This window comes from Leptosomus discolor, chromosome 2, assembly GCF_034619465.1.
Source record: "Leptosomus discolor isolate bLepDis1 chromosome 2, bLepDis1.hap2, whole genome shotgun sequence".
In the NCBI taxonomy this organism is placed as follows: domain Eukaryota; kingdom Metazoa; phylum Chordata; class Aves; order Leptosomiformes; family Leptosomidae; genus Leptosomus; species Leptosomus discolor.
In genome coordinates, this window is record NC_141392.1 from 94,806,596 (window position 1) to 94,833,557 (window position 26,962).

General features: G+C 36.8%; 1 protein-coding gene across 1 annotated transcript in view; it reads right to left on the minus strand.

The window, feature by feature from the left end:
• Nucleotides 1-26,962, minus strand: part of COL19A1 (collagen type XIX alpha 1 chain) — a 198,961-nt gene that overhangs the window by 41,445 nt on the left and 130,554 nt on the right. The window contains exons 16-27 of the mRNA XM_086461493.1: nucleotides 23,780-23,833; nucleotides 15,359-15,412; nucleotides 10,540-10,602; nucleotides 9,711-9,755; nucleotides 8,697-8,732; nucleotides 7,819-7,854; nucleotides 7,606-7,659; nucleotides 6,367-6,420; nucleotides 1,719-1,772; nucleotides 810-899; nucleotides 426-470; nucleotides 242-319 (exon numbers count right to left, since the gene is read on the minus strand). Of these exons, the coding sequence (XP_086317619.1) occupies nucleotides 242-319; nucleotides 426-470; nucleotides 810-899; nucleotides 1,719-1,772; nucleotides 6,367-6,420; nucleotides 7,606-7,659; nucleotides 7,819-7,854; nucleotides 8,697-8,732; nucleotides 9,711-9,755; nucleotides 10,540-10,602; nucleotides 15,359-15,412; nucleotides 23,780-23,833 (663 nt within the window). The remainder of the gene's footprint in view (nucleotides 1-241; nucleotides 320-425; nucleotides 471-809; nucleotides 900-1,718; nucleotides 1,773-6,366; nucleotides 6,421-7,605; nucleotides 7,660-7,818; nucleotides 7,855-8,696; nucleotides 8,733-9,710; nucleotides 9,756-10,539; nucleotides 10,603-15,358; nucleotides 15,413-23,779; nucleotides 23,834-26,962) is intronic.

Here is a 26,962-nt window from a genome sequence, read left to right on the forward strand (position 1 = left end):
CTCAACACCATCACTAGGAAGCTCATCTGTAAAGTTGCCATTGACTCTTGGTTCTCCAAGGCTTCTATTTCTCACTTAGCACTAGGTCTTTCTGGGTCTGGATAAAGGAAAAATATGCTGATTTGGGAGGCGAGTCAGAAGGGAGTTCATGGCATGTCTTTTTAGTATGCTTTGTTCACTTGCTGCAGTTTCTCAGCAATGCACAGTGAGAAGCCCAAATTCTGGGCATTGGTATACTTACCGGTGATCCCCTAATGCCTATTCCAGGGGGCCCCATCTCCCCAGGTGCTCCTTGTACACCAGGTAGTCCTCGTTCTCCCTGAGAAGGATACAAGTCTTTCAGTTACAACAAGTCTGAAAATGTAAACTAGCATATTACCCTTTCTTTTTTTTTTTAGAAATGGAAAGAATATAGTTTTTTATACCTTTGGTCCCCGTGGACCTGGGTTTCCAGGGACACCAGTGGGACCCTAAAAAATAAAACCAAGAAAAAAACCAAATTATGTTTTGAAATCAAAGAGACTAGCTGAATGGTATTGCCAAAATTAGTCAGCCTTTATAAATAAACTATGACAGGTTTACATACGTCTTCATTGTTTATACCACTGTCACTAGGAGCACATGTGAGCCTTGCACTATTTCTAGGCTATATTTTAGTGTACTTGCAATATCACTATAACAGATATTTCAGTTTTGAAATTACATACAAAAAGAATACTTGTTCTGATTTCTTTCATTGCACAGAGAATTCTTTAACAGTTGTCCCTCCAAGAAATAAAGTCATAAAGCTTTTCAGATTATGGACTTACTGGTGTTCCAGGCAGACTTTGTCCAGGAGGCCCCACTTCACCTTTTGGACCTGGATGTCCAGGTGGTCCCATAATCCCTCCAGGGTCCCCCTACAAGATAAATTTGAATCACTAATTGAAATGTGAGAATTTTCTTTCATGAAAAAACTCTAAATATTATCAAGGTTATCCTAGAACGTGCCAGTACTTTGAGAAGAAATAGAGAAAAAAACCAAATGTCATATTTTCCTTCCAAAATTACAGAGGAAGGAGGCATGGACCATATAACCACTAATCATAACTAGCATTCTCTTAGTTTTCCGTACTTGCAATGCATCTGATCTACGTTTCTTTGTCCCCTAATATGCAAGTTGTCATTAAACCCTGCCAATTAATTCATAGTAACAGCTTTGAACTGTCTCTCTCCAGCTATCTACCCCTAGGTGCTAAAATCCTGGTTATTCAACATATACACGCCTACCACTTTTAATGCTTGCTGACGTAGCTGAATTCTAACTAGGGGATTTCTACACAGCAAAATACAACATCATAAAGAGATACCAGCCTTGGCAGATAGCTGCCCCAGTGCTCTGACAAGATGAGTATATCTGACTGCGAAGTGGGATTTTACACATCAGTGGTTAGGACACTACACTGTTCTGTGGTCGGGACCTGAACTAACACTTCTGCACTGCACAGATTTAATGTAAGAGCCCAATGCAACCTCCCTGAAATACTACAGCAATTGGGTTGCCAAATTGGCCTGCAGCATCTCTGAGGAGCAGACAGCGGGTTGCTGCTTGTACATTTTGAAATCAATTCATACGGTAGCCACACAGATGCACTACAGAATGATGGAAGGCTACTTCAGAGATGACAGTCTATTACGTTTTAACATATCAAGCCTAATTAAAAACACTTAAAACATACCTTGTCTCCTTTAACTCCTGGGTTTCCCGGTACCCCGTGCTCTCCTGGTAAACCCTGCAATTAATAAAAATATAACTGTATATTTTTATAGCTATTTCGTTAAAGATTATCTAAAATTTGAAATGAAAATGAGTTTACAACTGGATTATTTACTGTGCATTAGTATTGACCCAAAATGTTAGAGAGTTCAAATTAATGAATGCTTCTTTAATCAAATATATGAATCATTTTTCTTTAAGTTGAAATGTAATAATCAAGATTATTTTCTGGACCCTATCAGGGCAGAATGGCAGAGACTGACGGGTTTATTTCTTCAATTTCAAAATAATTCCAAGGCTTGAAAATCAATAATTTTTTCAAGAAAGGTGGTAGCAGGTACAAACTTGAGATTTAAATAAGTGTCTCATCTTTTTTGCCTATAAAAGGCTGCATGATTTCCTATACTAGTTAACTATTCAAATTTGTATCTTAAAACCCTCAATGAATTCCTATTCCTGCACATTACTTAATCCACCAAATTCCTTTAAAATGTTTTACATATTTAATGGACAGTAAAATATTTTCAGCAAAATAAATATATGCCATCCTTTCTTTTATCTAAATCTTCTCATCTTTCACATTTTGATTTTTAGTATTTTCCCTTGCCCTTTTCATGAAGCATGTTATACATGCAGAGAAATTAAACAGATTAAAATCTAAATAGAAACTATGTAAATAATAGGGAAAGTTAATTTGTGTTCTTTACTATGCTGTAACAAATATAGAAAACTTTTTCCATAACCCTTCAATGCTATTCAACCAACTATTGTACCAAGCATTTTAAGAATACCAGTAATTTCCACAGTAAAGGATAAAATTGCCCAAACTGAACAGTAAAATTTAAGTATGACATACTTAATCCATGACAGAAAATGAACTTTCTAAAAAAAAAAAAAAAAGAAAGAAAAAAAAAGACAAATAAACACATATTGTTTTTATTTTTCTTTGCAGTGTAAAACATAGTTTTGTGAACACTGACATATGAAGGATGACAATATTTTCATGCCAGTAGTGAGGGTTCAACAACTGTGTTCACCTTCTCTGCTGTGTTCAGTCCTTAATACAGACAGCTACTTGTTTCACCCAGCCATCCAAATTAAAAACACAAGAAAAAACCCCAAAGGTACCTTAATGAAGAATATTCTGCTTATACCAACACAAAATCACTATAAGAATATATAGAAGTTTAAATTTACTGATTATGGATCAGACATCACGTCCTACCCTATCCCCTTGTGCTATCAACATAAAATATATACAGTCTATCTTCTTTCATACGTATTTACATGATTATGTTTTTTCGGTTGGACCAAGCTTAAGGGATATCATAGGAAAGGAAAGAAGCAAGTCTTGTCTGCTGGATGAATCTTCGATGATGTAAGTGAAAATAAACCAATTTTCAAACTTTCATAATTTTCATCATGCTGCATAAGATAAATTATTATATTTGTTAATCCATAATGTTTTATCTTTAGAAAACAAAACAACAGGTCTGCTGGAATTAAATACATGTTTCTATAATATGTTTAAATATGTATTTTATATACTAGAATTGCAAGTACAAATATGACTCTTCAAGATCATCTATATCTAGGATTTACGTATACTGTATATAGTATTTATAGGTTCATAACGTCACTTAAAGATCCAGCAGAACAACAGTTTCAAAAGCAGGAATTATGAACTCAAGTGGGATCATGGCAACAGAAGCAAAACAGAAATGTAGTATTTTGTTATCTTTCACAGTAAGATTTGAGATCTATATATAAATAGAAGCACAGCAGAAAAGGCTTACATACTATTGTTATAGAAGCCAGGTAAATTAGACACAATTAAAAAAGAAACACGTGTCTCAGCTGAGTAGGAAAATAAGGTATAAAGAAATGGTCAATAAGTAACGCAGTACAAAATGACTATATGCAGACTTGAATGCTAGGGGGTTTTTCCCTGCCAGGAGCTGAAGATGCTGTACTCCAGCTGTCACTTTGTTCTTTTCCCTAAGACTTTTAACATCAACAATATAAAAAGACTACCAGCTGTGTACCACTCAGAACTGCATTTTAATATTAATAAAGTCTATGACTTAAAAGTCTGTTCAAATTAAGAGTTCTCTTCCACAAAGTAGTTTCAGAGTGCACATGGAAAGGCCTAAGACAAAATGCTGCACTACCAGCTCCTAGATGCTTCTGTTTGTAGAAATAAGATAAAACCAAAACCAACGCACAGAGCAAAGCTCAAAATCCCAGTTCTTTTCAGGTGAATGGCTTAACTGCTAGGCCAAAGCCAAGCTCTCCGTTGCCTGCTTTTCTTGGGACACTTCTTGGACCTAACCATTCAAACCTCCAAAATAGTACTTGAAAACTATTTTATTTTTTATGGAGGAAGGGAAGAAGGAGAACCAGGGAGAGAGAGTAGGTGCCACTTGTTAGCTTATGTGACAACATCGCTGCTGTGGACCAAAACCTAATTCCAGTTTGCGCGTGGGATTAGGCAGAACATAGCTGCCTGCACACCTAAAAAGAGATTGCACCATGATTTGTAAGGCAGACAGGCAGCTACCTCCTGTGGCTCCACACCCATTAGGGTGCCAAATCAGATGCCCAGGAAATTTTCAAGCTTAGTATAACAGTTGCCCAACAGTTTAAGATGTTTCCTAGAGTGTCCAGATCGGATTGAAGTTTCACCCGTACTCTTCCTGTCCAGAGGCACAAGGTTTACAGGCGTGCTGCATCTTAGGGGAGACCCCTACCAGTTTGAGGATCCCGACCGGCCAGCAGACCCATCAGTCTGTTGCCCAGAGGCATAACAGTTATAGGCACACTAAAACTCCATGAAGGAGGCCCCCATTGCCTTGACAAACCCCAACCAGTTGGCAAATCTGAATGTGGGGCACCCAAACGTGTAACTCTGCTGAGACACGCCCCCCCCCCCCCCCCCTTCCACTGCCTCGACAATCCCAGCCCATCAATTTTGCACCCACAGACATAAAGGTTACGGGCACACTGCATCTCTGGTAAGGTGTCCCATTCCCTCTACTCTTCCTCAACATGCCCTCCCTCAACAGGGCATGATCTAGAGGTTCAATGAACCATCTGTATCCTGTTTCTGACACCATCTGACATCCTGTAGTGAATCTGGATATTGGGGTTTATTCAAGAACCACTGGGATGAGTGCTTTCACCCTACTTGATTATCTCACACTCTCACTTTGTAACCTGTTACTGTTATGTTCATTGGGTCCTGATTTCCCTCTCCAGCAGGGAGACTGTTGCTCATCCAGGATCATTGGGCAGCAAGTTGTCTTGGTTTGTGTTGTGCAGCTGCTCACAGTTGCCAGTCTCAGGTGCTAATGGCTAAGGTCCCTGGCAATTGTTTCCATGCCTCTCCCTGATCTCCATGACCTTCCCCCACTTCCAGGACCTTTCCTCCAGCCAAGATCTTCCCCTTCTTTCTTGCGAGAACACCTCTTTCCTTTCAGGAAGCATTCTATTTTGGCACTACTTCTTCTTCTGGGTACCCTCAACCCTCAGTTCTTGCCAACTAAATAGTCTACGTGCAGAAGCACAACAGGTGATCAGCCTTCAAATTGGTGAGTCTGCCTCATGTCTCTATTAGCTGGAGGCAGCAGGATGTGCCACTTTTGTTTAGTCCAGGTGCTGTCAAAATTTATAAGCAGCCCCTACTGTTGCATCCAACAAGTAGTAGGCTTCTGCTTGAGAGTTCAACAGTTCAGGTTTTGACATTCTTGCATGGACACACAAACACATATTATCTGCCACCTGTCAGTGTTTATAAATGGAGCTATTTTTCACCTATGGCAACCATATAATGGCTTTAGGTACTTTATTACTGTCGGTAAGCCTCTACATAATTAAACTGGAATGCCAACAGAATATCTTAAGAATAATATCTCATTTCACTTTCTGAAGAAGTATTTTAGTAAGTTAGTCTACTGAACTAGGAAACAGAAAACTGAAAGTTTTCTATTAAATTGTTTCCAACAAATACTTCTACGCTGGCTAAAGATTTTAATATTGTCCCTTGTTTTAATGGAATTACGTCTTGCTCTGAATATGAGTTTTATTCCAAGATAATAAATCTAATTGTTTATTCAGTTCACTTTATTAATCTTCACCCCTTTTACAGGAAGTAAACCAATTCAGAATAATACAAAACTATAGACAGAAATAAGGAAGACCACATGTTTAAATCCTTGGGGTACTCTTACTCTCCCTGTTTCCTCTCATTTTGCTCCACACACACTGTCCTTTCCAGCTCACAATGTAACATTATTAGAACTTTCTAGAGGCTTTCTAAATTTTCACCTACTCCCGTGAGGTAAGAGTGGTTTTTCTGGAGCTAATTATCTGTGAATCAGACAAATTAGTATTATCATTCTTACTTGTTCAGTTGGTAACACAAGGACAAAAAGAACACAAGCACATGGCAGAACCATACTGAGGCATCCCATACTACTGTGCTTTGACACCTGATTGCTATAGTACCACACAAAAAAGGAGCACCTATGATAGCTTCTGAGGTACTGCTTCACTGGCTAACTGTTCACACACCACAATTCTACAGCTTGGTGAAACTGCACAATACGTACAACTTCTCCTGGCAGACCCCTGGCTCCAGGAGATCCTGGAGGTCCTTGTAGTCCCTGTGAAATGATACAATACACACTTCAGGTAAAAGTCAATACACCTGTTGTAAGTTGGTGTAAAGCATTCTTATATATAAATAGATTAAACAATCTGGCATTAAGAATTACTTCTACATGGAGTAAGAAGTACTTAATCTGAGGTTTAGTCCAATAAATCTTTGGGACTGCTACATACAAAATCGAAAGTATGTATACAAAGCAAACACAAGTAAATACAAAGGCACAACCTAAAGAGAAAGACAAAACAAAAGGAATAAATCAAGATTTCTTTCCTCAAGGGACAGATCAAGAAGTGATTTTTTTAACTATATGGTAAGTGTTCCTTCTCTTTTTGGAATAGATCTCATCAGGAGAACTCCAGAGCACTGAAAGAAAAGACCATTGAGATGTAGAGACAAAAGGATGACTTGGTGCAAACCCTAATGATCCTTTGGATCTCTATGAGCCTCTTCTGGAAGGTGTACAGTGTGAAGGTGACCTAGATTTGCACTGCAGTAACAACAATTACTTCAGTAGCTCCTACCAAGGAAGGACACTACCCTCCAAAGCGGAGTCTAATGAGTTAAGAGCGGAGAATCATTTTTAAGACCACAGTTTCATGGACCCTATAGCTGCATCTATTCCCCTCGGGACTTCTTTTGATGACCTAAGGAACTTGGGTACTATTGTGTCCAACATGAAGTGTTGGTTGGAGGTTACATTTTCACAGTTTCCAATTCTACCTTTATTTGACACAACTCAAGGCATCACAGGAGATTCTCAAGAACATTTGTGCTTCAGTTACTTTTTTCAAAGCAAGGCAATGGCTGCTTTGATGTTACCTGCAGTCTCATAGGATTAAATATAGGAACCGCTAATGTATTGTCAGTGGTTACTCCTTGCCTCACTGATGGATAAAGAGAATATATCCAGCTACCAGTGGATTTGTCATTGCAAAATGGGTGCTCAAATACTTGAGTGACCAAATAACATTTGAACTTTGCATAAATATCCTTTGCTAAGTGATGCTGAAAATAACAAGAATTTTATGAACTAACAGTAAAATAGCCATGCACAAACTTTTGATAAAAACTATTTGCATTCTCTGCCCTTTAATACTAGCTAGAGTAGATAGCATTCAGAGTCCTCTTAGACAACAGCATAGAATGCAATGGCTGTTAATACCACAATAATATCACTTACTTTTGATCCTGGATTTCCAATAAGACCAGGTGGACCAGGGTCTCCTGTTTCACCCTAATGGTATTGTTTGAGAAAATAAAAAAATCCAAATTTACTGTTATGTCTCTCAGTATCAGCTATGTACACCAGCTCCTCATTATCTAGTGAGGATACATCAAGCCATAGCCCTATATGTAGTACTGAATATATAGTGTGTACAAGTCAAAAAAATACCTTATTTCCTTTTGATCCCTCCAATCCAGTTTCTCCCTGAAAATAGCAAGTACTACCATAAGAAGTTAAAACTTTAACTAAGGTCAACTAAAAGCTTAATTTGCTACCTTAAAATTTTATAATATAGTTCACAAATATAACGAATATGGAGAAAGCATTAAAGAAATTCTGGTGCCTTTGTGCAAACTCTGAAAGGCATTCCTCTTTCAAACTAATGCTGTTTGCAGGTTTTCCTAATGCTTTAAAGAAAAATTGTTTGAAAACATCACATTTGCTTAAGAGCTTCTCCAGTCTAAAGCTTATTCTTCACCACTAAGTCTCTACTGGTGACACAGTATTCATCTCCAAAACCACACATTACTACAGCATGCCTCATTTTGGTTATTATAATACATTAATCACGAGTATCTGAGCAACCTTCAGTTGTGTATTATACAACATAACTAGCTTTTGTCAAATGTCATAAAAGAGGACAATAGTCAATTAAGAATAAGCAATACATGTGAACAGGCTCTTAAGAATGAGTGTTCTGAAAATAATCCCAAAAATAAAAAAATTATGCATATATAAGTGGATATAAGAAAACTGCCTGATGTTAAATGTCACATTGGGAACTGGTAAAACAATTGAAATAATACTGTTCAGCTCACATTCTGCTACAACTACAGAAATGCTGAAGAACAGGGCATCTCTGTTTTTTATTTATAACCTGTGTGAACTTGATGCATGTAAGAAGGAGACAATACATGTGCTATTCTAAATAGTCACTGAATCTGATGAAAGTGTACAAAGGAAAGAATTACAGCATGAATATAGTACAAAAATCATATCAAATGTAAAGTATTCACATCATCAGTTCTAAACATAGCTATACTTACTGGATCTCCCTTGTCCCCTTTTTCAGAAGGCCCTCCCTGGAAACATGCGGAAGAGGTTAATAGATTTATTTCAAATAGTAAATAGTACATATGTTCGGTTTTGGTGAAGAGTCCTTGAAAAATGTTGTGGGTTTTTTTTTTGTTGGTTTTTTTTTTTTTTTTTTAAACCTATATAAAATACATGGACTATAAAAGTTCACTTGAGGGATGATGTTGATTTAATGACAAGACCATGACATGCATGATCCTTTCAAGCAGGAGCACAGGGGAGGGTCAGGAACATGAACTAAAGACTGACGATGCGTACAAATCTGACAAATCTCAAACACAAGTGCTTTATAACACACAAAATCATGAATCTGTCAGATCAACAGAGTAAAAAATGTTTCTGCCTCCATGAAAACTGTTTATACACAAGGATATAATCAAAGAAACAAACTGGAAGCCTAACAGCTGAATAGCAAAATGCCTGTTATTGAGTAGATGAAGAACTGGGTACATCACACATTCCTAGAAAAACACAATACACACCTATTCCCCAGTAAAATCCCTTTCCCCTAAATCTTTCTGGAAAATTTAAGCTTAAACTAAAAGATATTAAATTAGGAAGTTTATTTATAAATTTTAATAACTTAAAGACTCCTGTTTTTTCATATACATATTGAAGATCACATTTGTAACTTGAAAAAGTTCGAATGGTGTCTAATTCTTGAGGTGATTGCTGATCATAAACTTACATAAACACAATTTTAAATTGATATTCAGTAAAAGTCTGTGTTTGAAGTTAAGGACTTTGTGAGCTGTTGGAACTGCAAAATTTACTTGCATACGTAAATACACTCTCAAGGAGGGGCTTGAGTAAATTACTAAGGATATTCAGAGACTGACAGCTTTCCCTATGCCCAAATATATTTTCTTGATCCTCAGTATATTTTCTAAGATTTGATTCATAACCAGTACATTCAGTCACCTTCTAGGACCACACATAAGCATAGGATTAAAGAATTAATTTACCTTTTCTCCTTTTGCGCCGGTCATTCCCAATTCTCCTTTTTGACCCTTTTAACAAAATAAATTATATTTAAAACCTTTCATATTCTAACAAATGTAAATAAACTCCTCCTTTCCTTCAACTGTACTTTTCTGTGTGTAGGGCAAAAAATCTTAACTTTTATTGCAATGGAAATCTGAGATTTAAACATCGGCAAATTAATTTAAATGACTCTTTTCTATAGCAGATCTGCAGGCTTCTCAATAAAAAACATTGTCCATTCTGTGACACATCCAGAACACTTGCCTCCTTTCTTCCAAGTTTAAAGGGCATCCAATAGTTAACAACTTATTGCCCTGTTTAAACAGGACAGATGCTTATAAACAATACACTGTCATATGGTGTGGATTCAGAATTCAACCTCCACATAATTTTTAGAGGCTGACTATATTTTTAGTATAGCAAGTCCCATCATTACAGAGAAACTGCTCTTTCATGATTTACTATTAAAAATATTTTCCAAAGTCCAAATTTTTTAGAGTCTTTTCCCCCTAACCAGCAGGCCAGATCTTTGACTTCTCCTCCGACAGTGTTACAGAAACCACACTTAATTCTTCCTGCATTTTCCCTTTCCTGTTATCATATATATGAGGAGAAAGGCTCATTCTGCACATGCAGGATAGCACAATGAGTTGGATATTGGACTACACAGATCAAAGAGACAGTTATATCTAAAATCTATTCCTTCAAAGACCATTGTGATAAATCAAAGAAAAGATACTGTATTAAGGGTGGCAGAGACAGGTTAGATAGGCACTTTGAAATTTCTCCAAATTCATCCAAAATGCTTACAATGTCTCCCTTCTGGCCTTTAGGTCCAGGGGTTCCAAGTAGTCCAAGTAGTCTTGTATCACTCTGGGAACAAAGATCACCACAAAGATCAGAGAACAGAACATGTCACCATTTATTTACAGTAACAATTTATTTACCAGAACAATTTCATGTAATTTGCCAGTATGTAAATTCAGAAGTCCTAATTTACTACTAGATAGTGATACTAAATGCCTAGGCAGTACATTTAAGTAATGTATTGCAGCAACACATCCTTTGTCATGCATTCATACTCCAGTCAGACTAGCAGAAGGTGAACAAAAGCATAAAAGGGAAATGTCTATGTTGAATATTGCTATGCAAAGCTGTGGGTTTTTTTTCTTAACTCAACGCAAAGAACATATTTTTATGCTCATTATTACAGTACATTTCCAAGTATGTTAGACAAGAACAATAAACATCACTTCTCTCCTATGACAAAAACACAAGTTTTTCACTTTTGAGCAGCATGAAATGTAAAATAGAACTGATTTCAGTCTACTACAGTAGTGAGACAGAAGGAGAGGGAATGAATATGATCAACAGGCTCCTCATGCTTCTCCTCAAAGAAAACACAGATTTAAGGACCAGGGGTTCAGGCTGTATACTTGCTCAGGTATTACTGCACTGCACCTATTTACTCTTCTGTACAAGGTAAAGACACAATAAAACACAAAGCAAACTGTTTCCTCTTCACAAAGCCAGGCTCAGACTACTTAAAGGGAACATGCTTTCTTTTAATGACAGTGGAAAAAGCAACAATACCAATGACCCTGAAAAATGAGCTCGAGTCTGGACTCAAGGAGTCCAAGCCCTAGAACATCTGCCACTGGGCTGAATGGCAACCCTTGACATGTTCCAGTTTCCATATCTCTAAAAAGGGAAAACATCATGATGAAGAGAAGTTCCATTTACAGTCTGTTAATAATTTCAGAAGTTGATAACTGAATATAACCTGAATAGAATTCACGATTATTTTATAAATGTTAATGTCCTGAAGTATCGTCTTCAGTGTTTAGGGTTTGTAACACTGTTACTACCCTAATTATCAAAATCAGCTCCAGAGCAAAAGGCAGATACCCAAAGAGAACCTGATCATTGCTGATGCAAATTGACTACTGCTTGACTAACAATCTAGGTGTCTGTTATTATAAGTATACTTCAAGTTATGATTTATGCTGAATTATGCGTCTCTTTTTCATACATGGAGGAAAAAAAAGGGTATTAGAACAAATAACTACTTTTATGCTCTTTGCATATTTATGCTCTTTACAACAAAATGTAAGTAAAATATGTTGAAGAAAAAAAAAATCTTAGAAAAGTAATAATGAATTATTCAAGAATAATCTACAATTATTGTGAATTATAATGCTTTTTAAACATTTCCTGAGCAGATTGTGACATAGTTTCAATTGCTTGGTGTTCTGGTTTCATTTTTATTTTCATGTGTTGGAGAACATTTTAGATTAAACTAATCTGTATGCCCTTTCCAAAGACGTTTAGAAGCAGGTTTGACTGAAGTGACCTTCTATCTATGTATGAAAAACTGGTAAGTAAAAATGATGACAAGCAGAGGCCTCGAAAGTCCAGGCAAAGGATGACAACAGAGGTCTGAGAGTGTATAAACATAAATCACAAGGCATCATTTACCAATCACCGAAGGAATGTAACCCACAGAGCAGGGCAGAACCAATTTCTTGGTATAACAAAGAGAACAAAAAGCATGTACAGAACACATGCAGAGCATCTTATTTACACTGAAAGCACAAAAGAAATAATAATAAGAAATATAAAAATAGTCACATGTCTTGCAAGAACTATCACAAAGGAAGAGCAAGGGAAGAAACGCTCCAGCACTGTCTCCCAGCCCATTAAGGACCAATGCTACTACTGATCCTCAGCAGGTTCCCCTCACCTTCCTTAAAGAAAGACTGCTGATCTTGGTTTGCCATTCAGCACAATTTGCTGCTGCAATCAGCAATTGTATTTATAGTGCTGTCTTTCACTGTATACACAGATAGAGTAAATTATGCTTTTAAAGACTTGCACTCCAGCCTCCCTACACGATAAGGTGATCGATACAGAGCCAGAAAAAGCATGGTTGCAACAAATTATTTAAATACATTGTGCAATTACAACTACTCATTGATACCATACAGAAATCAGAAGAATTGCAAATAATCTGTTAAGAAACAGAGAAATTATAGAAAAAAAGACACTACTAATTATGATGGGTCTTAAGATCTCTCTCACTGATCCCCCACATTTCTTGGTTGCAGTTTCTCATGATTCCTAGAAACACCAATGCAAAGAAGCCATACTAATATCCTCAGAAAAAAAAAAAAGATATTAAAATCTTTATAGTAACAAAAACGTGGTCACCATTTAAACACTTAAAAACAAACTGAAAGATGACTTTGTGAGATCCTTGAGAACATGAATAAAATGTTGGAAAATGACAAGACCGTTTCCTATGGTGTAAGGAATCTCATCAACCTCAAAATATCACTGAAATATCATCTCAGAAATGCAAATAATTGAGTCACATTGCAAATTATATACTGGAACGTGAAAGATTGCTTGGTACTTCCAACGTTCAGTGAACAAAATCAGCACTAATCATGTAATACTGGGGAGAAAAAAAAGGGAAGTTATTGGAGCATCCATCTGCCTAAATGATTTATCAATGGCAAAGCAGACAAGCTGTCCTTGTCTTTGTTGACCTCTTTTTGTCTTGTCCTTGATGGGAATATCCCACTCCCTTCATAAAATGGATAGAAATTAATAATGTTTGTAGCAGTTGGAGACTTAGGTTGACTCTAGGAAGATCTGAACACACAGTTACAGAAAGTTTGCATATTTAAAACCTGCTACTAGAGTAAGAAAGCTATTTCCTCTCTCATCTGAAACCAAACAGCATTTCCCTGTTGAACAGTTAATTGCTCATAACAGAGTCATTAAAATCTTCAAACTAGACAGCTGAAGGAAGAAGAAAGTTGGTTAAGCTGTACAGGATTTAAAACATGATTAATTTATAGACATGGAGCAGCTGGTCTACATTTTTTCCACAATATTGTTAATTAGGAAATATAAGACACCTTAGGAACTCTTAGAACCTCACAACGATAAGAAATGTCATTTTTTGGAGACAGATGGTTGCCAGTTCCTGAAGATCACGGTTTGTATTTCCTCCTGCAGAATTAACCTTAAAGAAACTATCAGGGTAAAAGAGAGTAATAGTCCAGAGGCAGGGAATGAGTTACAATAAATATGGTGTTGATAGAGGAAACAGGGCTGGTGTCAGTGAAAGTTGTCTTCAGTAGGAAAAATAAACTGGCAAGAAAACAAAAGGTATAAACCCAAGATATAGAAAACTTCAACACATACATATGAAATGGCAGACCAAAACCAGAACCTAAGTCTCCAAGCATGAAAATGTCCGTCTATGTAAAACCATGCTTAATTCCTAATTCATGTTCTAAGGTCATATACTGATTTGGGATGGATTAAATATCAGAAATATCAGAGAAATCACTTCAGCAATAAAAGGAACTGGGAAGATATGTTGACATGAATTTTGCTCCAAAATCCCTGTTCAGAAAAAATATTTTAGTACTTATCTGGTATATTATATAAGAAAAATATCCTGGATTCACCTATGCTTTATAGTTATGCATTTTAACATTAAAGAAATGGATGTCTCCTAGGTTTGACCTGCATGACTTAAGGTGTGATACACACAGTAACCTTTGTATTAAGTAAATATTCCTGTAATAGTGCTTCATCAGCCTTTGAATGAAATACGATTTTCTAATCAGATAAATTATGGACTTGCTCTGGCATCAGTTAAGAAAACTTTTGTGATCTTTGAATTATGGTGCCTTACAATGGCAGACACCACCACCACTTAAATAATTTGAAAAATCTGTGGTAAGAATTTTAAAGCTCTGCCACATGGAGCACCGTCCTATGCAATTTTAACTTTTTTCTATTAAGTGCTTGTAGCTGCAGGAGGTCCTATAATTAAGACAATATTTTTATTGGTCTATAATATAAATATCAGGAAAATTCTCATGGATTGCTAGCAGATCTTTTAAAATTACAGAATCATAGGATTGCTAAGGTTGGAAAAGACCTCTAAGACCAAGTCCAACCGTCAACCCAACACCACCATGCCCACTAAACCATGTCCTCAAGTGCCACATCTACAAGTTTTTTTAACACCTCCAGGGATGGTGACTCCACCGCTTCCCTGGGCAGCCTGGTCTAATGTTTGACCACTCTTTCAGTAAAGATTTTTTCCTAACATCCAATCTAAACCTCTCCTGGCGCAACTTGAGGCCGTTTCCTCTCATTCTATCACGAGTTGCTTGGGAGAAGAGACCAACACAATGCCTCCTTGTCTTTCTATTGTACTCTAGGGATCATGACAGAGTAGGTCAATTAAGAACAAATGTCAAGCACAGTTTAGAACAATTATGTTTAGAAATGGGGAGCTGGTGCTTTAAGCTAACAGCTAGGTGGTTTGCCCACCTCCTTTTTGAGTTATACCAGGCAAAAATACATGAGTACAAGATGCATGGGAGGTAAAACACATGGCAGCAGGATAGACGACACAGTAGATATATGACTGGAGTGTGGACTGAGCCTCTACAGGGATGCAGAAAGGTGACAGGAAAGGATCTATCTTTTGGATTAATTTGGAATGTAGTTTGCAGGGATTAAAACTGCAGTTATCTCTACCTTAGATTCTTCTTAGTCATAAACACACATACACAGACACCACATCAAATCTGCATACCTCATTATAACGCTTGTTCAAAGAATCCAGAATTCCTTTCAGTCCAGAAGGACCCTATATGGAAAAACATGCATCAGAAAGTAATTTTAATTTAACTATTGTTATGCTTATGTGGTCATGTAAAAGGGTTTAGATTTTTATTTGATTATACAATAAATTATTTTCAGTAAGTTAATTAAATATTTTTTCAGGCACAGAAGAGAAGAAGAGACAGTTTACAAATCCCTGAGTCTTGAAAACTAGCTATTTCTTTTGGAATAAATGGGTCTGTCAGAGAAGGCAGAGGTGACATCCGTATCAAGTTTAATACAAATCTCTTCTGGTATGAGCAGCATCTTTCTTCTGCAGCATTTTAAACCTCTTTCCACTAACTCAGAGCACAAGCTTTGATGTAGAAGCAGCTTCTAGTGTGAGCAAACAGCTAGATTTTTAACTTAGAGTACAGAAAAGTGAAATTCAGGAATGTGAGAATTCTCTGAAAGACTAACTTTCTAGTTTTATTAGCATTGTAAGTTTATACTTAAACACACACCTTTCATCAAGAATTTCAACAACAGAGAAGGAACTTTCTATGCAAATGCAGGCTTAGGACTGAGAGATTAAAAAACATGTGCTTGGGAAAAATAAAACATTTTTAGACATAATCTGCCATAAACCAAACCCTCAATGAGATTTTTAAGTGTTGTAAATGAGGGCAGAACACAACAAGTTCAGTCAAGATCTCATGAACTAAAACTGTTAAATTTACAAATTAGCATTATATCTCTTTTTAAATTGAAATTTTCACATCATGCAATATGATGTGAAACAGCCACTCATGATGGCTATAAGAAACATTTGACTGCATTAATAGGATTACAATATACTCAATTAAGTCACTTGATCTGAATGACCTGCATTTAACAAAGACGGGGCACAAAGACAACTCTCCTCCTCTGGGGCTTTTTATTATTACAGACAATTTACCCTCTGCAGCTTTTGTGTTAGTGCAAAGAATGTAGCTGGCATACATGCATCCTAAAGATTGCTTTAGGAAATGTAATTCTGTTCAATTTTGAAAAGGGTTTTACTGCAAAAAAAAAAAAAAAATGGAGGTTGTTTATCAGCCAGAGATGCTATGTCAGAGATTAGTCAGAGTATTTATCACACATTTTAACTTTGTATAGTCTTTGTTAATTGTTTTATGTGCACTGTTATACCTACAACACACAACAGAAATATTCTGGTGTTATGCATCATAACAAGAAAACAGCTTTCTACACTTTCAGAATAAGAATCTATTGAAAATTTCACCCATTCTCATGCTAAAGGACCTGAAAACTATTACAGGAAGTCAGGGATCAAAATCACTTCTCAACTAAGATACAAATCGGTCAAGATGAAAATACTATTGTTTGCAACTGGTTAAAACTTTTGTAAGAGGAACTGCTGTCAAATTTGTAGCAGCAAGACACCAAAGTATTCCTGGAAAAACTGAAAAACCTTCTGTCCACTGATTTCAGCTAGGGATCCAAGGAAAATACTAAAATGCTATGTATTTTGGGTCAATATAAGCTAAAGAACCAGTTACTATACTTTTCTAAGGAGGACCTCAATTGTTTACTACTGTTTACTTAGTTACTGCTGTGTAAACCATAAGGTAATTCAGGCAAGAAATGATGAGAGGAACAGCAATGATTTTGTCACAGGTGGCATTCCTCATATCTGATAATTTCACATGTGTACAGAAGATGCTAATATCCTTGGGGGAAAAAAATTTCAGTCTGATGGAAACTAACTAATAAAAGAGAGGCAATCACAAAGTTTCCATGGAGTCTGAAGGTGTAAAAAACCAGGAAGATGGTAAGTCAAACAGGCAAAAGTTATTAAGAATGATGGTTAAATCAGTAAGACCTGGCAGAACATTACTGAAGCATACCAGAACAAGACAGGTGTGTCCTGAGACATCATCACTAAATTAAAAATTATGATCTTATGTATTTTACTGTGATTCCATCATTACAGAAAGATAGTGGTACTTAAATATTAGGGGACATCAGGAAGATGTGGAATCCACATGAAACATCACAGGTGCTTCACTCTTTGTTCCCCAACATCAGAAGAGATACAAGGCCATAAATTTTTCCATTCATTTTATTTTGAAAGCGAATTGTCACCTCAAATTTACTTTGAAAAATAAGATTAATATAGTCATGATGTTTTGACTGAGATGCTCAGTCAACTCTGATTTCTGAAATTAATGGCAGAATTTTTACTTCAATATCCATATGAAAGATGGCAATCCAGAATTGGGACTGAACTGTGATGACACTGCCTACTTACTAGATGTCTGAATTTCAACACTGTAATCCTGCAGTGTCGAATCCTTGAATCCAGAACCCTTGCAGGATTCTGCAATCATGCAAGCAGTCAAAAAAAAAAAATTTATTCTCCCTTCTCATTTGCCACCATGTTGTTTCTTTTACTGTTTTTCCACAAATGAAACTGCGGCAACCACACAACCCAGGAAGGATTGAATGCTGTATTTGACACCAACACCAACCTCTCAGATCTAATTTGTACATTAAATAAATAATTTTTGACAAAATGGAAAGCCTTTATACATATCACACATATTCTTCCCTTCCACACTGTTTCTCTCCACTATTATAGCTACATAATCCACTCTAAAGTCACTGCAGACAAAAAAGAACCAACAGTACCGGTTTGCAAGTGAGGAAGCAATTAAATTATCTGGAGTTGAAGAATTATTGTATAGGCAATTTCTAGCTTTTGAATGAGAATTTTGCACATCTGCCACTTTGAAGTTCACTTGAATGGGGTTTCCTTTTTCTTTTGTAGTATCAAGTTGCGTAATTGAGAGAAGTGAAGTACACAGAGAGTACAGTTGTATGAATAAGAACTGAAGATGTGTCCCGATTATTTTCCAAAATTACAAACAGGTTTCAGATGTTATTTCCATAGACAACACAGGAATAGAAACACAGGTGCTTAAATGGAAATAGCTCCAAACTGAAACTACTGGAGTTTATAATTTTTTTTTCTCTTTTAACTTCTATAGTTAGTCTGCATTTATGTAAAGATGAGACTGCTGAAAAAGACTACCCAATCTCACAGTCCATGCAGTAAAACGTATAACAAATAAATTGCACCGGTTGCATCTGAAGAATAGGCCATTTCAGAGAACACAGCACTGCAAGTGACTCAGGGTAATCACTTTATCCATCTATTTCAGACCTGTGCCTGCCCATTAAAATAAGTGTTTTTCTGATTATTATAATGTAAAAAATCATGAAACTCATCAGTGCAGATGCGCAATATTGTATAACTATTCCAAAGATGGAATAAATTAAGTATGATGTCTGCCACAATAGAATACATTAAATAAATTACATTTTGATATGGATTTAAAAAACTTAAATGCATAGACACAAGCAATATGACCAACCCTTGCCAGCCATTCCCATCCTACCACGTAAACATTTCCAATATTCTTCTAAAAAGCAGATGAAAGTTCATGAATACCAGAAATGCTACTGACAATTTTCACTTATCATTGCTTTAATTTTCTGTTTATTGTAATTAACTGATAACATTCATTCACTTTCAAAATATTGGTAGAGGAATGACAGTATTTCCTGAGGCAGAGGAAATGAGATTTTCAAGGCAAACTGCTGGCTACTTAAGATAACTAGTTGGGTGGCACTGACACATGTACTGAATAACAAGAGATGAAAAGTGTATGGAATTAAATTAAGAATTTCAAGTAGTCTGCGAACTTCTCCACTGCCTCACACACAACAAACAAAAATGAAACCCTGTTTTAATTTAAGATTTTAAGGAGTAACACAAAGCTAATCTTCCAAGCAAGAACAGTTGTGAAGATAAAAGATATGAAGTTCAGCCTCTTGCAAAGGTAAATGATGAATGGAATTATGAGCTTCAAAGGCTATAGCAATTGTGAAATAAATCTATTCTGGTTGCAAACAATAAATTTGGACATTTTGGTAGAAAACAGCAGGTTTAAGAGAATGAATAATCATGACTGCAGTTTACTAACCTGTGATTTAGCAGTCACAAAGTTTCTTTCCTGTCTCTGCCACAGACAGCTTCTTGGACAAGATGGCACTTGGACAAATCAGGTAGTCCTCATGTTTCCTACCTTTAAAAACCAGTGCTGATAGCACTTCATTCTGCCAAACAGCAACATTGGGTAGAAGTTATATCACCCCAAAGAATGCTGTTATACTGGTGGAAATCTGTAGCACAACTCTAGCTTGGCACTCTTTGTATTTTAAAAGCAATCTGATGTCCCACTACAATGGGAACTATTGAGAAATGGAACTCTTCTGGTCATAACAGTTCCAGCAGAGATAGAGAAAACTGGGACAGAAAAGATAAAGTTAACCTTTAACGGAGAAACCAGTAAAACTCCTTTTTCTGTCATCTAGCCTACCTATGTAAATAGAAATATCTGGCTGCTGATTCTCGTAAAACTAAAAAAAAAAAAAACCAACAAAAAACCCCAACCCCAAAATCTCCCCTAACTGTTCATACTATGAAAAACAGTGCCAGACATCACGCAGCTATTTTCTAAGCAGAACAAACAGAAAAATAAATTATGCCCTCTTAACAGAACTCTAGACAAAACAGGCAGGTGCTAATTCTACAACCCAAGCCCAGAAAAGCATTTTGCCTAAGTGAACACTGCAGAACTGGGCCTGTACACCCTTAGGCCAACAGCATACAAATACTAAGTTCAGACACCACCCCTACATTTGCTTTTTAAGTACCTAAAAAAAATAGTGTGGCAACTAGAAACCAAATGCATTATACATATGCAAAATAAGTCATGGTCTGCTTGTAACCCCCTTCTGCGTTACTAAGTCCTGTAGGTATTTTTGTTAGCAGTTACAGCAGAAGAAAGCTATCAGTTCAGTTCTGGAGTCAGATCAAAATGCTGTACTTACAACCTCACAGCATCCTACTATCATAATATTTCTTTTTGTTTCATAAAATCAACATTTCAATTTCAGCGAAGAGCTGTGCCGAGCAGGGTAACAGCATATGAAAGAGACAGTATCTCTTTCAGAAGACTTTAGAAGAAAATGCAAGCAAGAAGATGTATGAAATACATTTGAAAGGTACAGAGATTTTGATTTCACAATCAGAATTTTCAGAATGCTTCTGAGAGTGAAATGAATAGTGTATTAAAAATAAATAGTGTATTTAAACTGCTCTCTAGGCTCTTTAAAGGAGGGAAGGGATCAAAAAGCACTAGAGGGAGCTGCTGTTCTACTTAACCTGTTTGGATTCCTTGTTTTCAGCATAAATTTTTACCCGCTGGAGTGAGACAAGTGAGAGCACACATCTCAGCTCTCCAGTACTGAAATAACAGAACAGTACTCAAAACCAACAACAGACAGCAAAGATTCAAACCATGAATTCTAAACCAGAAGGGAATAACAGAACACTTTAAGAACTTTAAAAAAAATACTTAAAGGCGGCTCATCATCTGGGTAGGCTTACAGAAATCTTTTTTATAACTCATCAATAAAAATCCTCACTGACTCCTTGCCTTTTGTGGGCATAGGATTCACTCTAAAGAAAAATATGGCATAAAAGAAAGGATAAGGGAAAAATGACACAAAAGAAAGGCTACCTGGAAGACGTTGCATAGAGAGTGCCACTTTAACTGAATAGTTTCATCACCAGTTGCCAATCAATCTACGTCTCTGACACCAATACAGGATTTTAACCAAAGATGAGCAGATGCTGTTAAGGGACTAGAAACTCACTAAAAACATCAATTTTGCTGAACCCCCCCCCCCCAGAAATTAGGTTAGGGAAAAAAAAAATTTAAAAAATGAGGTATTGAAAGAGGGTTAGAAAAGTCTTAAATGCTGCCGTGCAAGTAGGTAAAAAATTATTATTTTAATTAATCAAAACTCACACCACTTAGTAGTGTCCAATTTAAAGCCCTTTTGACTATTCAGAATGTGGTCTCATTATCCCTCCCTGCATGCGCTGTTTTTAGGACTGTCCTTTATACCAAACCCCCTGAGTATTGTACCCTGTTCACCAACTTCCTCCTCAATGAGTGAGAACTTTCCTTCTCAGGTTTTTTTTTGGTCAGTACTGAACACTTGGCTGTTCTAATATGTAAATTAAGTACTTAAGGTCATGGCATAAACTGATAAATAAATTAGGTAAATTTATTCATTTCAAACATACAGTGTATACTGTAGGTACCCTAACAATCAATGACTGAATATCTTTTTTCTCAAATACAAATTTCTTCCAAAACATCAACCAAACACCAAACTTACTTTTGCTGGAGAGTCTACTTTTTACAAATGTCAGACTTTTGACAGCAACCACCCTGCAGGTGTGATAGTTCTGTTGCACTTTGGAAAGGCCAAAGTAAAGGCCAACAAAATATCCAGGTGCATGAGGAAGCTGCCACTACCCGCAATTAGAAGAGAAGGGGTAACTGGAAGCACAATATAGCAAAAATTAATATGGTTTGGGACTTGAAAAAGAGAGGAGGAAGGATGGATCATGTTAAAGTCTCTTTGGTATGTACAAGCTGTAGCACTTTAAACATGGAGATACTGCCAATGCACATTAGCAGGCATTACTGCTTTTAGAGTATGCTTTTTCTGCGCATTTTATCCTCAGTCTTGGAAGAAGAACATAAGACACTGGTGTTAGTTGTATCCAAAGCAACGACTGCATCAAGATAGTTATACCAGAAACAGATACTTTTAACCAATATTTAGGCCATGACTGCTTGAGGAATGCTTTTCTGATATGTAGTGCTAGGCTACAGTACCCATCCAGAGCTCCTTGTATGGATGCTGCCATGCTGCCAATGTTGAGCTTTCCGTTTGCTGTAAGAAAATCTGAAATTGGTCTCAGTAATAAAAATACTACTTAGCTTCCACTCAAGATTTCTGGTATGTCTGTCATACATATTCACAAGACTGACCTGCCAGCAAACCTATGATGGCAGAAATCTGTAATGGAGAAACAGCTTTTCATGGGTTCACAAAAAGCTAAGTAGATTAGGTCTAACACTGACCTCTGCTACGGTTTGCCTCTTTTTTTTTTTTTTTTTTTTTTATCTTTTAAAGGTCATTATTGGCATTTATATTAAGAAAGATTCTGATTCACTCCTTCCCTCAGTTCAGACTCCCACAGGCTGCTGCACTGTTTCAGCATTAGGAAGCCTAAACTGCTCAAAAGACTCAAATAAGCAACCCTTCAATATGACCATATGCAGGGGAGAAGAGAGGGAGTGAAGGATTTTTAACTATTTAGCATGATGCAGGATAAATGAACTCCATCATCAACTCCTCTTTCTGAACACATCTTTCAAGGAAAAACAGGGAAAAAATATTTACAAAATTTATGCAGTTTTGTTTTTAAAGAGTGTAAATGACATCTATTTCATTTTAGTAATTGTGTTTCACGCAACACTGCATTATTCTCTTCTTTACAAATAAGATGAGCTTTCCCTTTCAGTGAGGTTGAAGCACATGGATCAAACATTCTGATGCACAAATACTGTCCTTTACTTATTTCAGGTTAGCAGAAAAAGGAATTATGAAATCCTTGCTTGATATTAAGATTTTAAAGCAGTAGAAGTTTACTTAATCCACAAAGAGCTGTTTTGTATTTGTGCATGACAGCATTTTTATAACACAATATATAGGGAATTTTACAAAAATGACCAAATCTTCCTCTATCAAAGGAAGGCTGTGTTCATTCTAGACTAATATTCATCCATGCCTGACTTCAAATTCAAAATCATGTATCACTTCAAAAAAAAAAACCAAACCAAAAAACCATCCCAAACCTCTTAGATCTGAGCCAAATGCTTTAGTTCTTCATATTACAAATCCTTTCATAGAGTCATGTATTTCTTAATCTTTTTAATTCTTCAGTAAACTCATTTGAACTACAGCTGAGTGCTCATTCCAGTGCTGGGTATAATCCTCCCTACCATTCAGACAGTTGGCACATGCTTCACACAGTCCTTCATCTTTCAAATTACCCCTCTGAGACAGAAATTATCCCATCCTCTATAGAGCATCACGCATTTTGCAAAGTGAATGAATGCACAGTATTCACATTTAGTATACATGGCCAGTCCTTTGAAATGCCAGACAATTACTGCTTCCTCTGCTGAAGTTTGCATCTTGTTCTTTCCCTCCTGTGTAGCCTCTCATATTTGTGGATGCAGTCCTTTTATGTTTGCTGCATCAAAAGGCCAGCAATAGTAGCTGTTTGACACAGCAGAGTAAACACAGATCAATTGTTTTCAACTATGATTATGATTAGGTAACCTGCTTTAAAAATGCTAACAAAGTTCCAGGACAGAGTGAAAATTTTCCATTCCTCTTGATAATTACTCACAGGAGGTCCTGGTGGCCCTGGTTTTCCTGGGAGGCCTGGTTTGCCTCGTCTTCCCTGGAAATAAAAAAGAACAACAGACATTTATAAATGTTATGGCTAGTGACTGATTTGGAATAAGAATGTTGTTTAAGAAAAGATTTATTGCCCTGCTTATTAGCAAAAAACTCAGAAACTATCCAAAATGAATACTCTGTATTTGTCACTGCAACACTATCTAATTCAACTACTTTTAGGATTGTTTTTAATAGTTACGACAAACTGTATTTGCATCACTAACATTTACCGTCACATTTTAAAGCCATGTCTCAAATATGAGTGCACATTGATAGGGCTATAAACAGAGAATCTTGATGAGGTGTAAGGAAATTACACTTTATCTAAATATACCAGAGCTTGGGATGTTAAACTGTGCTGCAGTCGTCACCCTGACTTGCACAGTAAGTACATATGTGCACCGTAATCCAATTAACAAACACGCATACTCTTCTCCAGGATGTGATAAGAAGCAGAAAAGTCAGAGATTTATTTGCAAAAACCAATTCACCTTCCTCGTACAATTACTACCATCTGTGTATACCATGTGTATATAATGCACATGCAAAATCATTTGCATTAAAACTTAAGATCCATAAAAGTTTACCTAAGTTAACAGAAGACTTTCCACTCAGATTCTAAAACCCATGCACATGTAACTATTCCATTATTTTAGTACAGAGCTCAATTGAACAACTGCTGTTTTCATATATTCCTCCATAAAACCAGAATTAATTTACAATAAATTACATCTTTATTGCCAAGCTGAAATCTGATGCACATTTTCTACAAACAACAGCTCAGAACAACTAATATCTAGGTGCTATGGCAAAAAAAAAAAAAAAAAAAAAGAAAGTAGTATCCATTAAGACAAAATTTTTCCCTTGGATACGGCAAACGTAAATTACCAAAAAGCATTAGGGGGATGTCCTGGTGAAAACTTGACTTATGAAGCTAAAAAGTGAAAATGCTTGCTGACAGCTCACAATTAACACATAGAGGTATTTCTGTAAGATATGGTCCCCACTTCTAAGCCTGCTTCCATGCTTTATTAAACGATGATCTCACACAAACTGCAGAAGCAATCTAAGGAACAGAAAGTGAAATCTCAGCATCGCTCTTTACAGTGAGAACCCTGATCTGTTGAAAACCACCCTCACGCTCTGCCTTTCATTAACTTTGATCTATGCTTAGGGGGAACAAGATGATGGCAGTAAGACTGCAAAATCCCTCCTCCTCACACCCTGCAACTCACCAGAGCAATCTCTTGCCCAGATGCCAGGGACTCTCCTGAGAAGCAGGAGGTAGGGATTTGGAGCCCTTCAAGTTGAAGAACGAACTGAAAAAGGGCTGTGGGGATGCGTTTCATCCACTGGGCTGTGCCACATAACATGTACACTGCCACTACAGCTTTATGAAGGTCCTCAGTCACTCAGTGTGTTTTAAGGGTGGTGTGAAAAAAAAAAAACCACAAACCACCTAAGCATATTTGGAGTGCCAAATTCCTGGGTCTTAACTAGCTGAGACATATGGTACGTGCTGAGCTGTTTAATCCCACCAGTACTCGCACATGCAGGGCTGTAACTGGGGCACCTCAGGGTAAATTTTCAGAACCAAAATATGGTACTAGGTGCCTATAATGGGCTCAAGGCTACACTGGCCCTTACCACCCACCCCTAGCACGTCTTCTGCTGTGTTGGTAACACTGTCCATGCAGCCCCGTGACAAGCCAGACCTGGGAACTTGTCTGGTCTAAGGATGGCCCACAAAAAAGTAGAGTTGTTTTTCACTTTGATCATTGATGCACTTCACTGGGCAACAGAGGGCATGGTACTGGGAAAGGCACACGTGCACAAGAAAAGGAGACTGCTGTCAGCTAGATCTAGTCTTTTGGACTGATCTCTACTTCAGAAATACAGATGGAAAGTATGAAAAACAGATTGAAAGATAATGATGTAAGTAATAAACAAAGATAAATTGCTTCATACTTTTTAAATAGTCCCTCTGAGTTATAACGATCTATACTGTTGACTTCTTGAAGCACTTTCCTTTTCCTGTTTGGACTTATTTAAAGGATCCGGAGGATGACACTTAAAATCTCAGCAGTCTAAACAAAGTATCAAGGAAGTGTCCAGGGGAAGAAGGCAGGGCTTTGACTGGCAGACACAGCTGTGAACGAGGTGTTAATTACACAGGAAAACATGGAATATGTTGGGAAGGCAATTTCATCTCTATTTACAAGATGAGTTAAAATGTGGTTTACGACATATTGCAAAATCAAAACTTGACAAATTTTCTGAAAAATCAGTTATTTTCACTGTCATTTATTAATTGCCAGAACACAGAATAAACACTTCCCTACCTTTTATCCAATCATTGTATTATTAGTCATTATACTATGTGCCATGTGTTCAGAAATCCTGTAGAACAATAACACAGGTCTGTACGAAGCATATTTTTTTTTCCAGAGGAACAAAAGTCCTTTTTCTTCTTACAAGCACCCTTCAGAACTGTCTGATATTTTAATTTTAACACAGAAATGAGTAAAAGGCCACTAACTTTCAGCAATGCCTTTCAGATACAGAGATAAAATGTTAGGGATACACACAGTTCCACCTACTTGCCAGCACTCCTGCTTCTCTATAACTTCCCAGCATCAGAATGGAAAAAATTAAAATATATACTATAGTAAGGGTGTAAGCAAAGAAAAGTCGTTCATGGTTTTATTTAGGATAATTAAAATAATTTGAAGAATGTTTTTGATAAGCTCATTGTGGCCTTGCCTTGAGCAGACCCTGAGCCAGTCTGTGACTAAATATTTACAATTTGATTCTGAGTCTTCCTTCTGGCAAGAAAGTGAAAAACAACTCTGTCCTCTCTGGCTCACAGAGGGGGCTGAGCAGAGAGCTACTGTTCCCATCTCCTGTGCAAAGTGGGTGTCAACAGCCCCATGAGAGCTGTACTGGCTGCCATACCATCATGTATGGGGCAGGCAGCTGGCACTGGAGGCCCATTACCTTTATTTAGTTGAGTTTGCTGAGCAAATATTGAGGTTACAAAACCACTTAAAATACAAATAAATGTTCTAGGCATTACATACTTCCTTTCACTAAAAAAAATGCAATACCACTGTAAACTATCTTAAAAAGA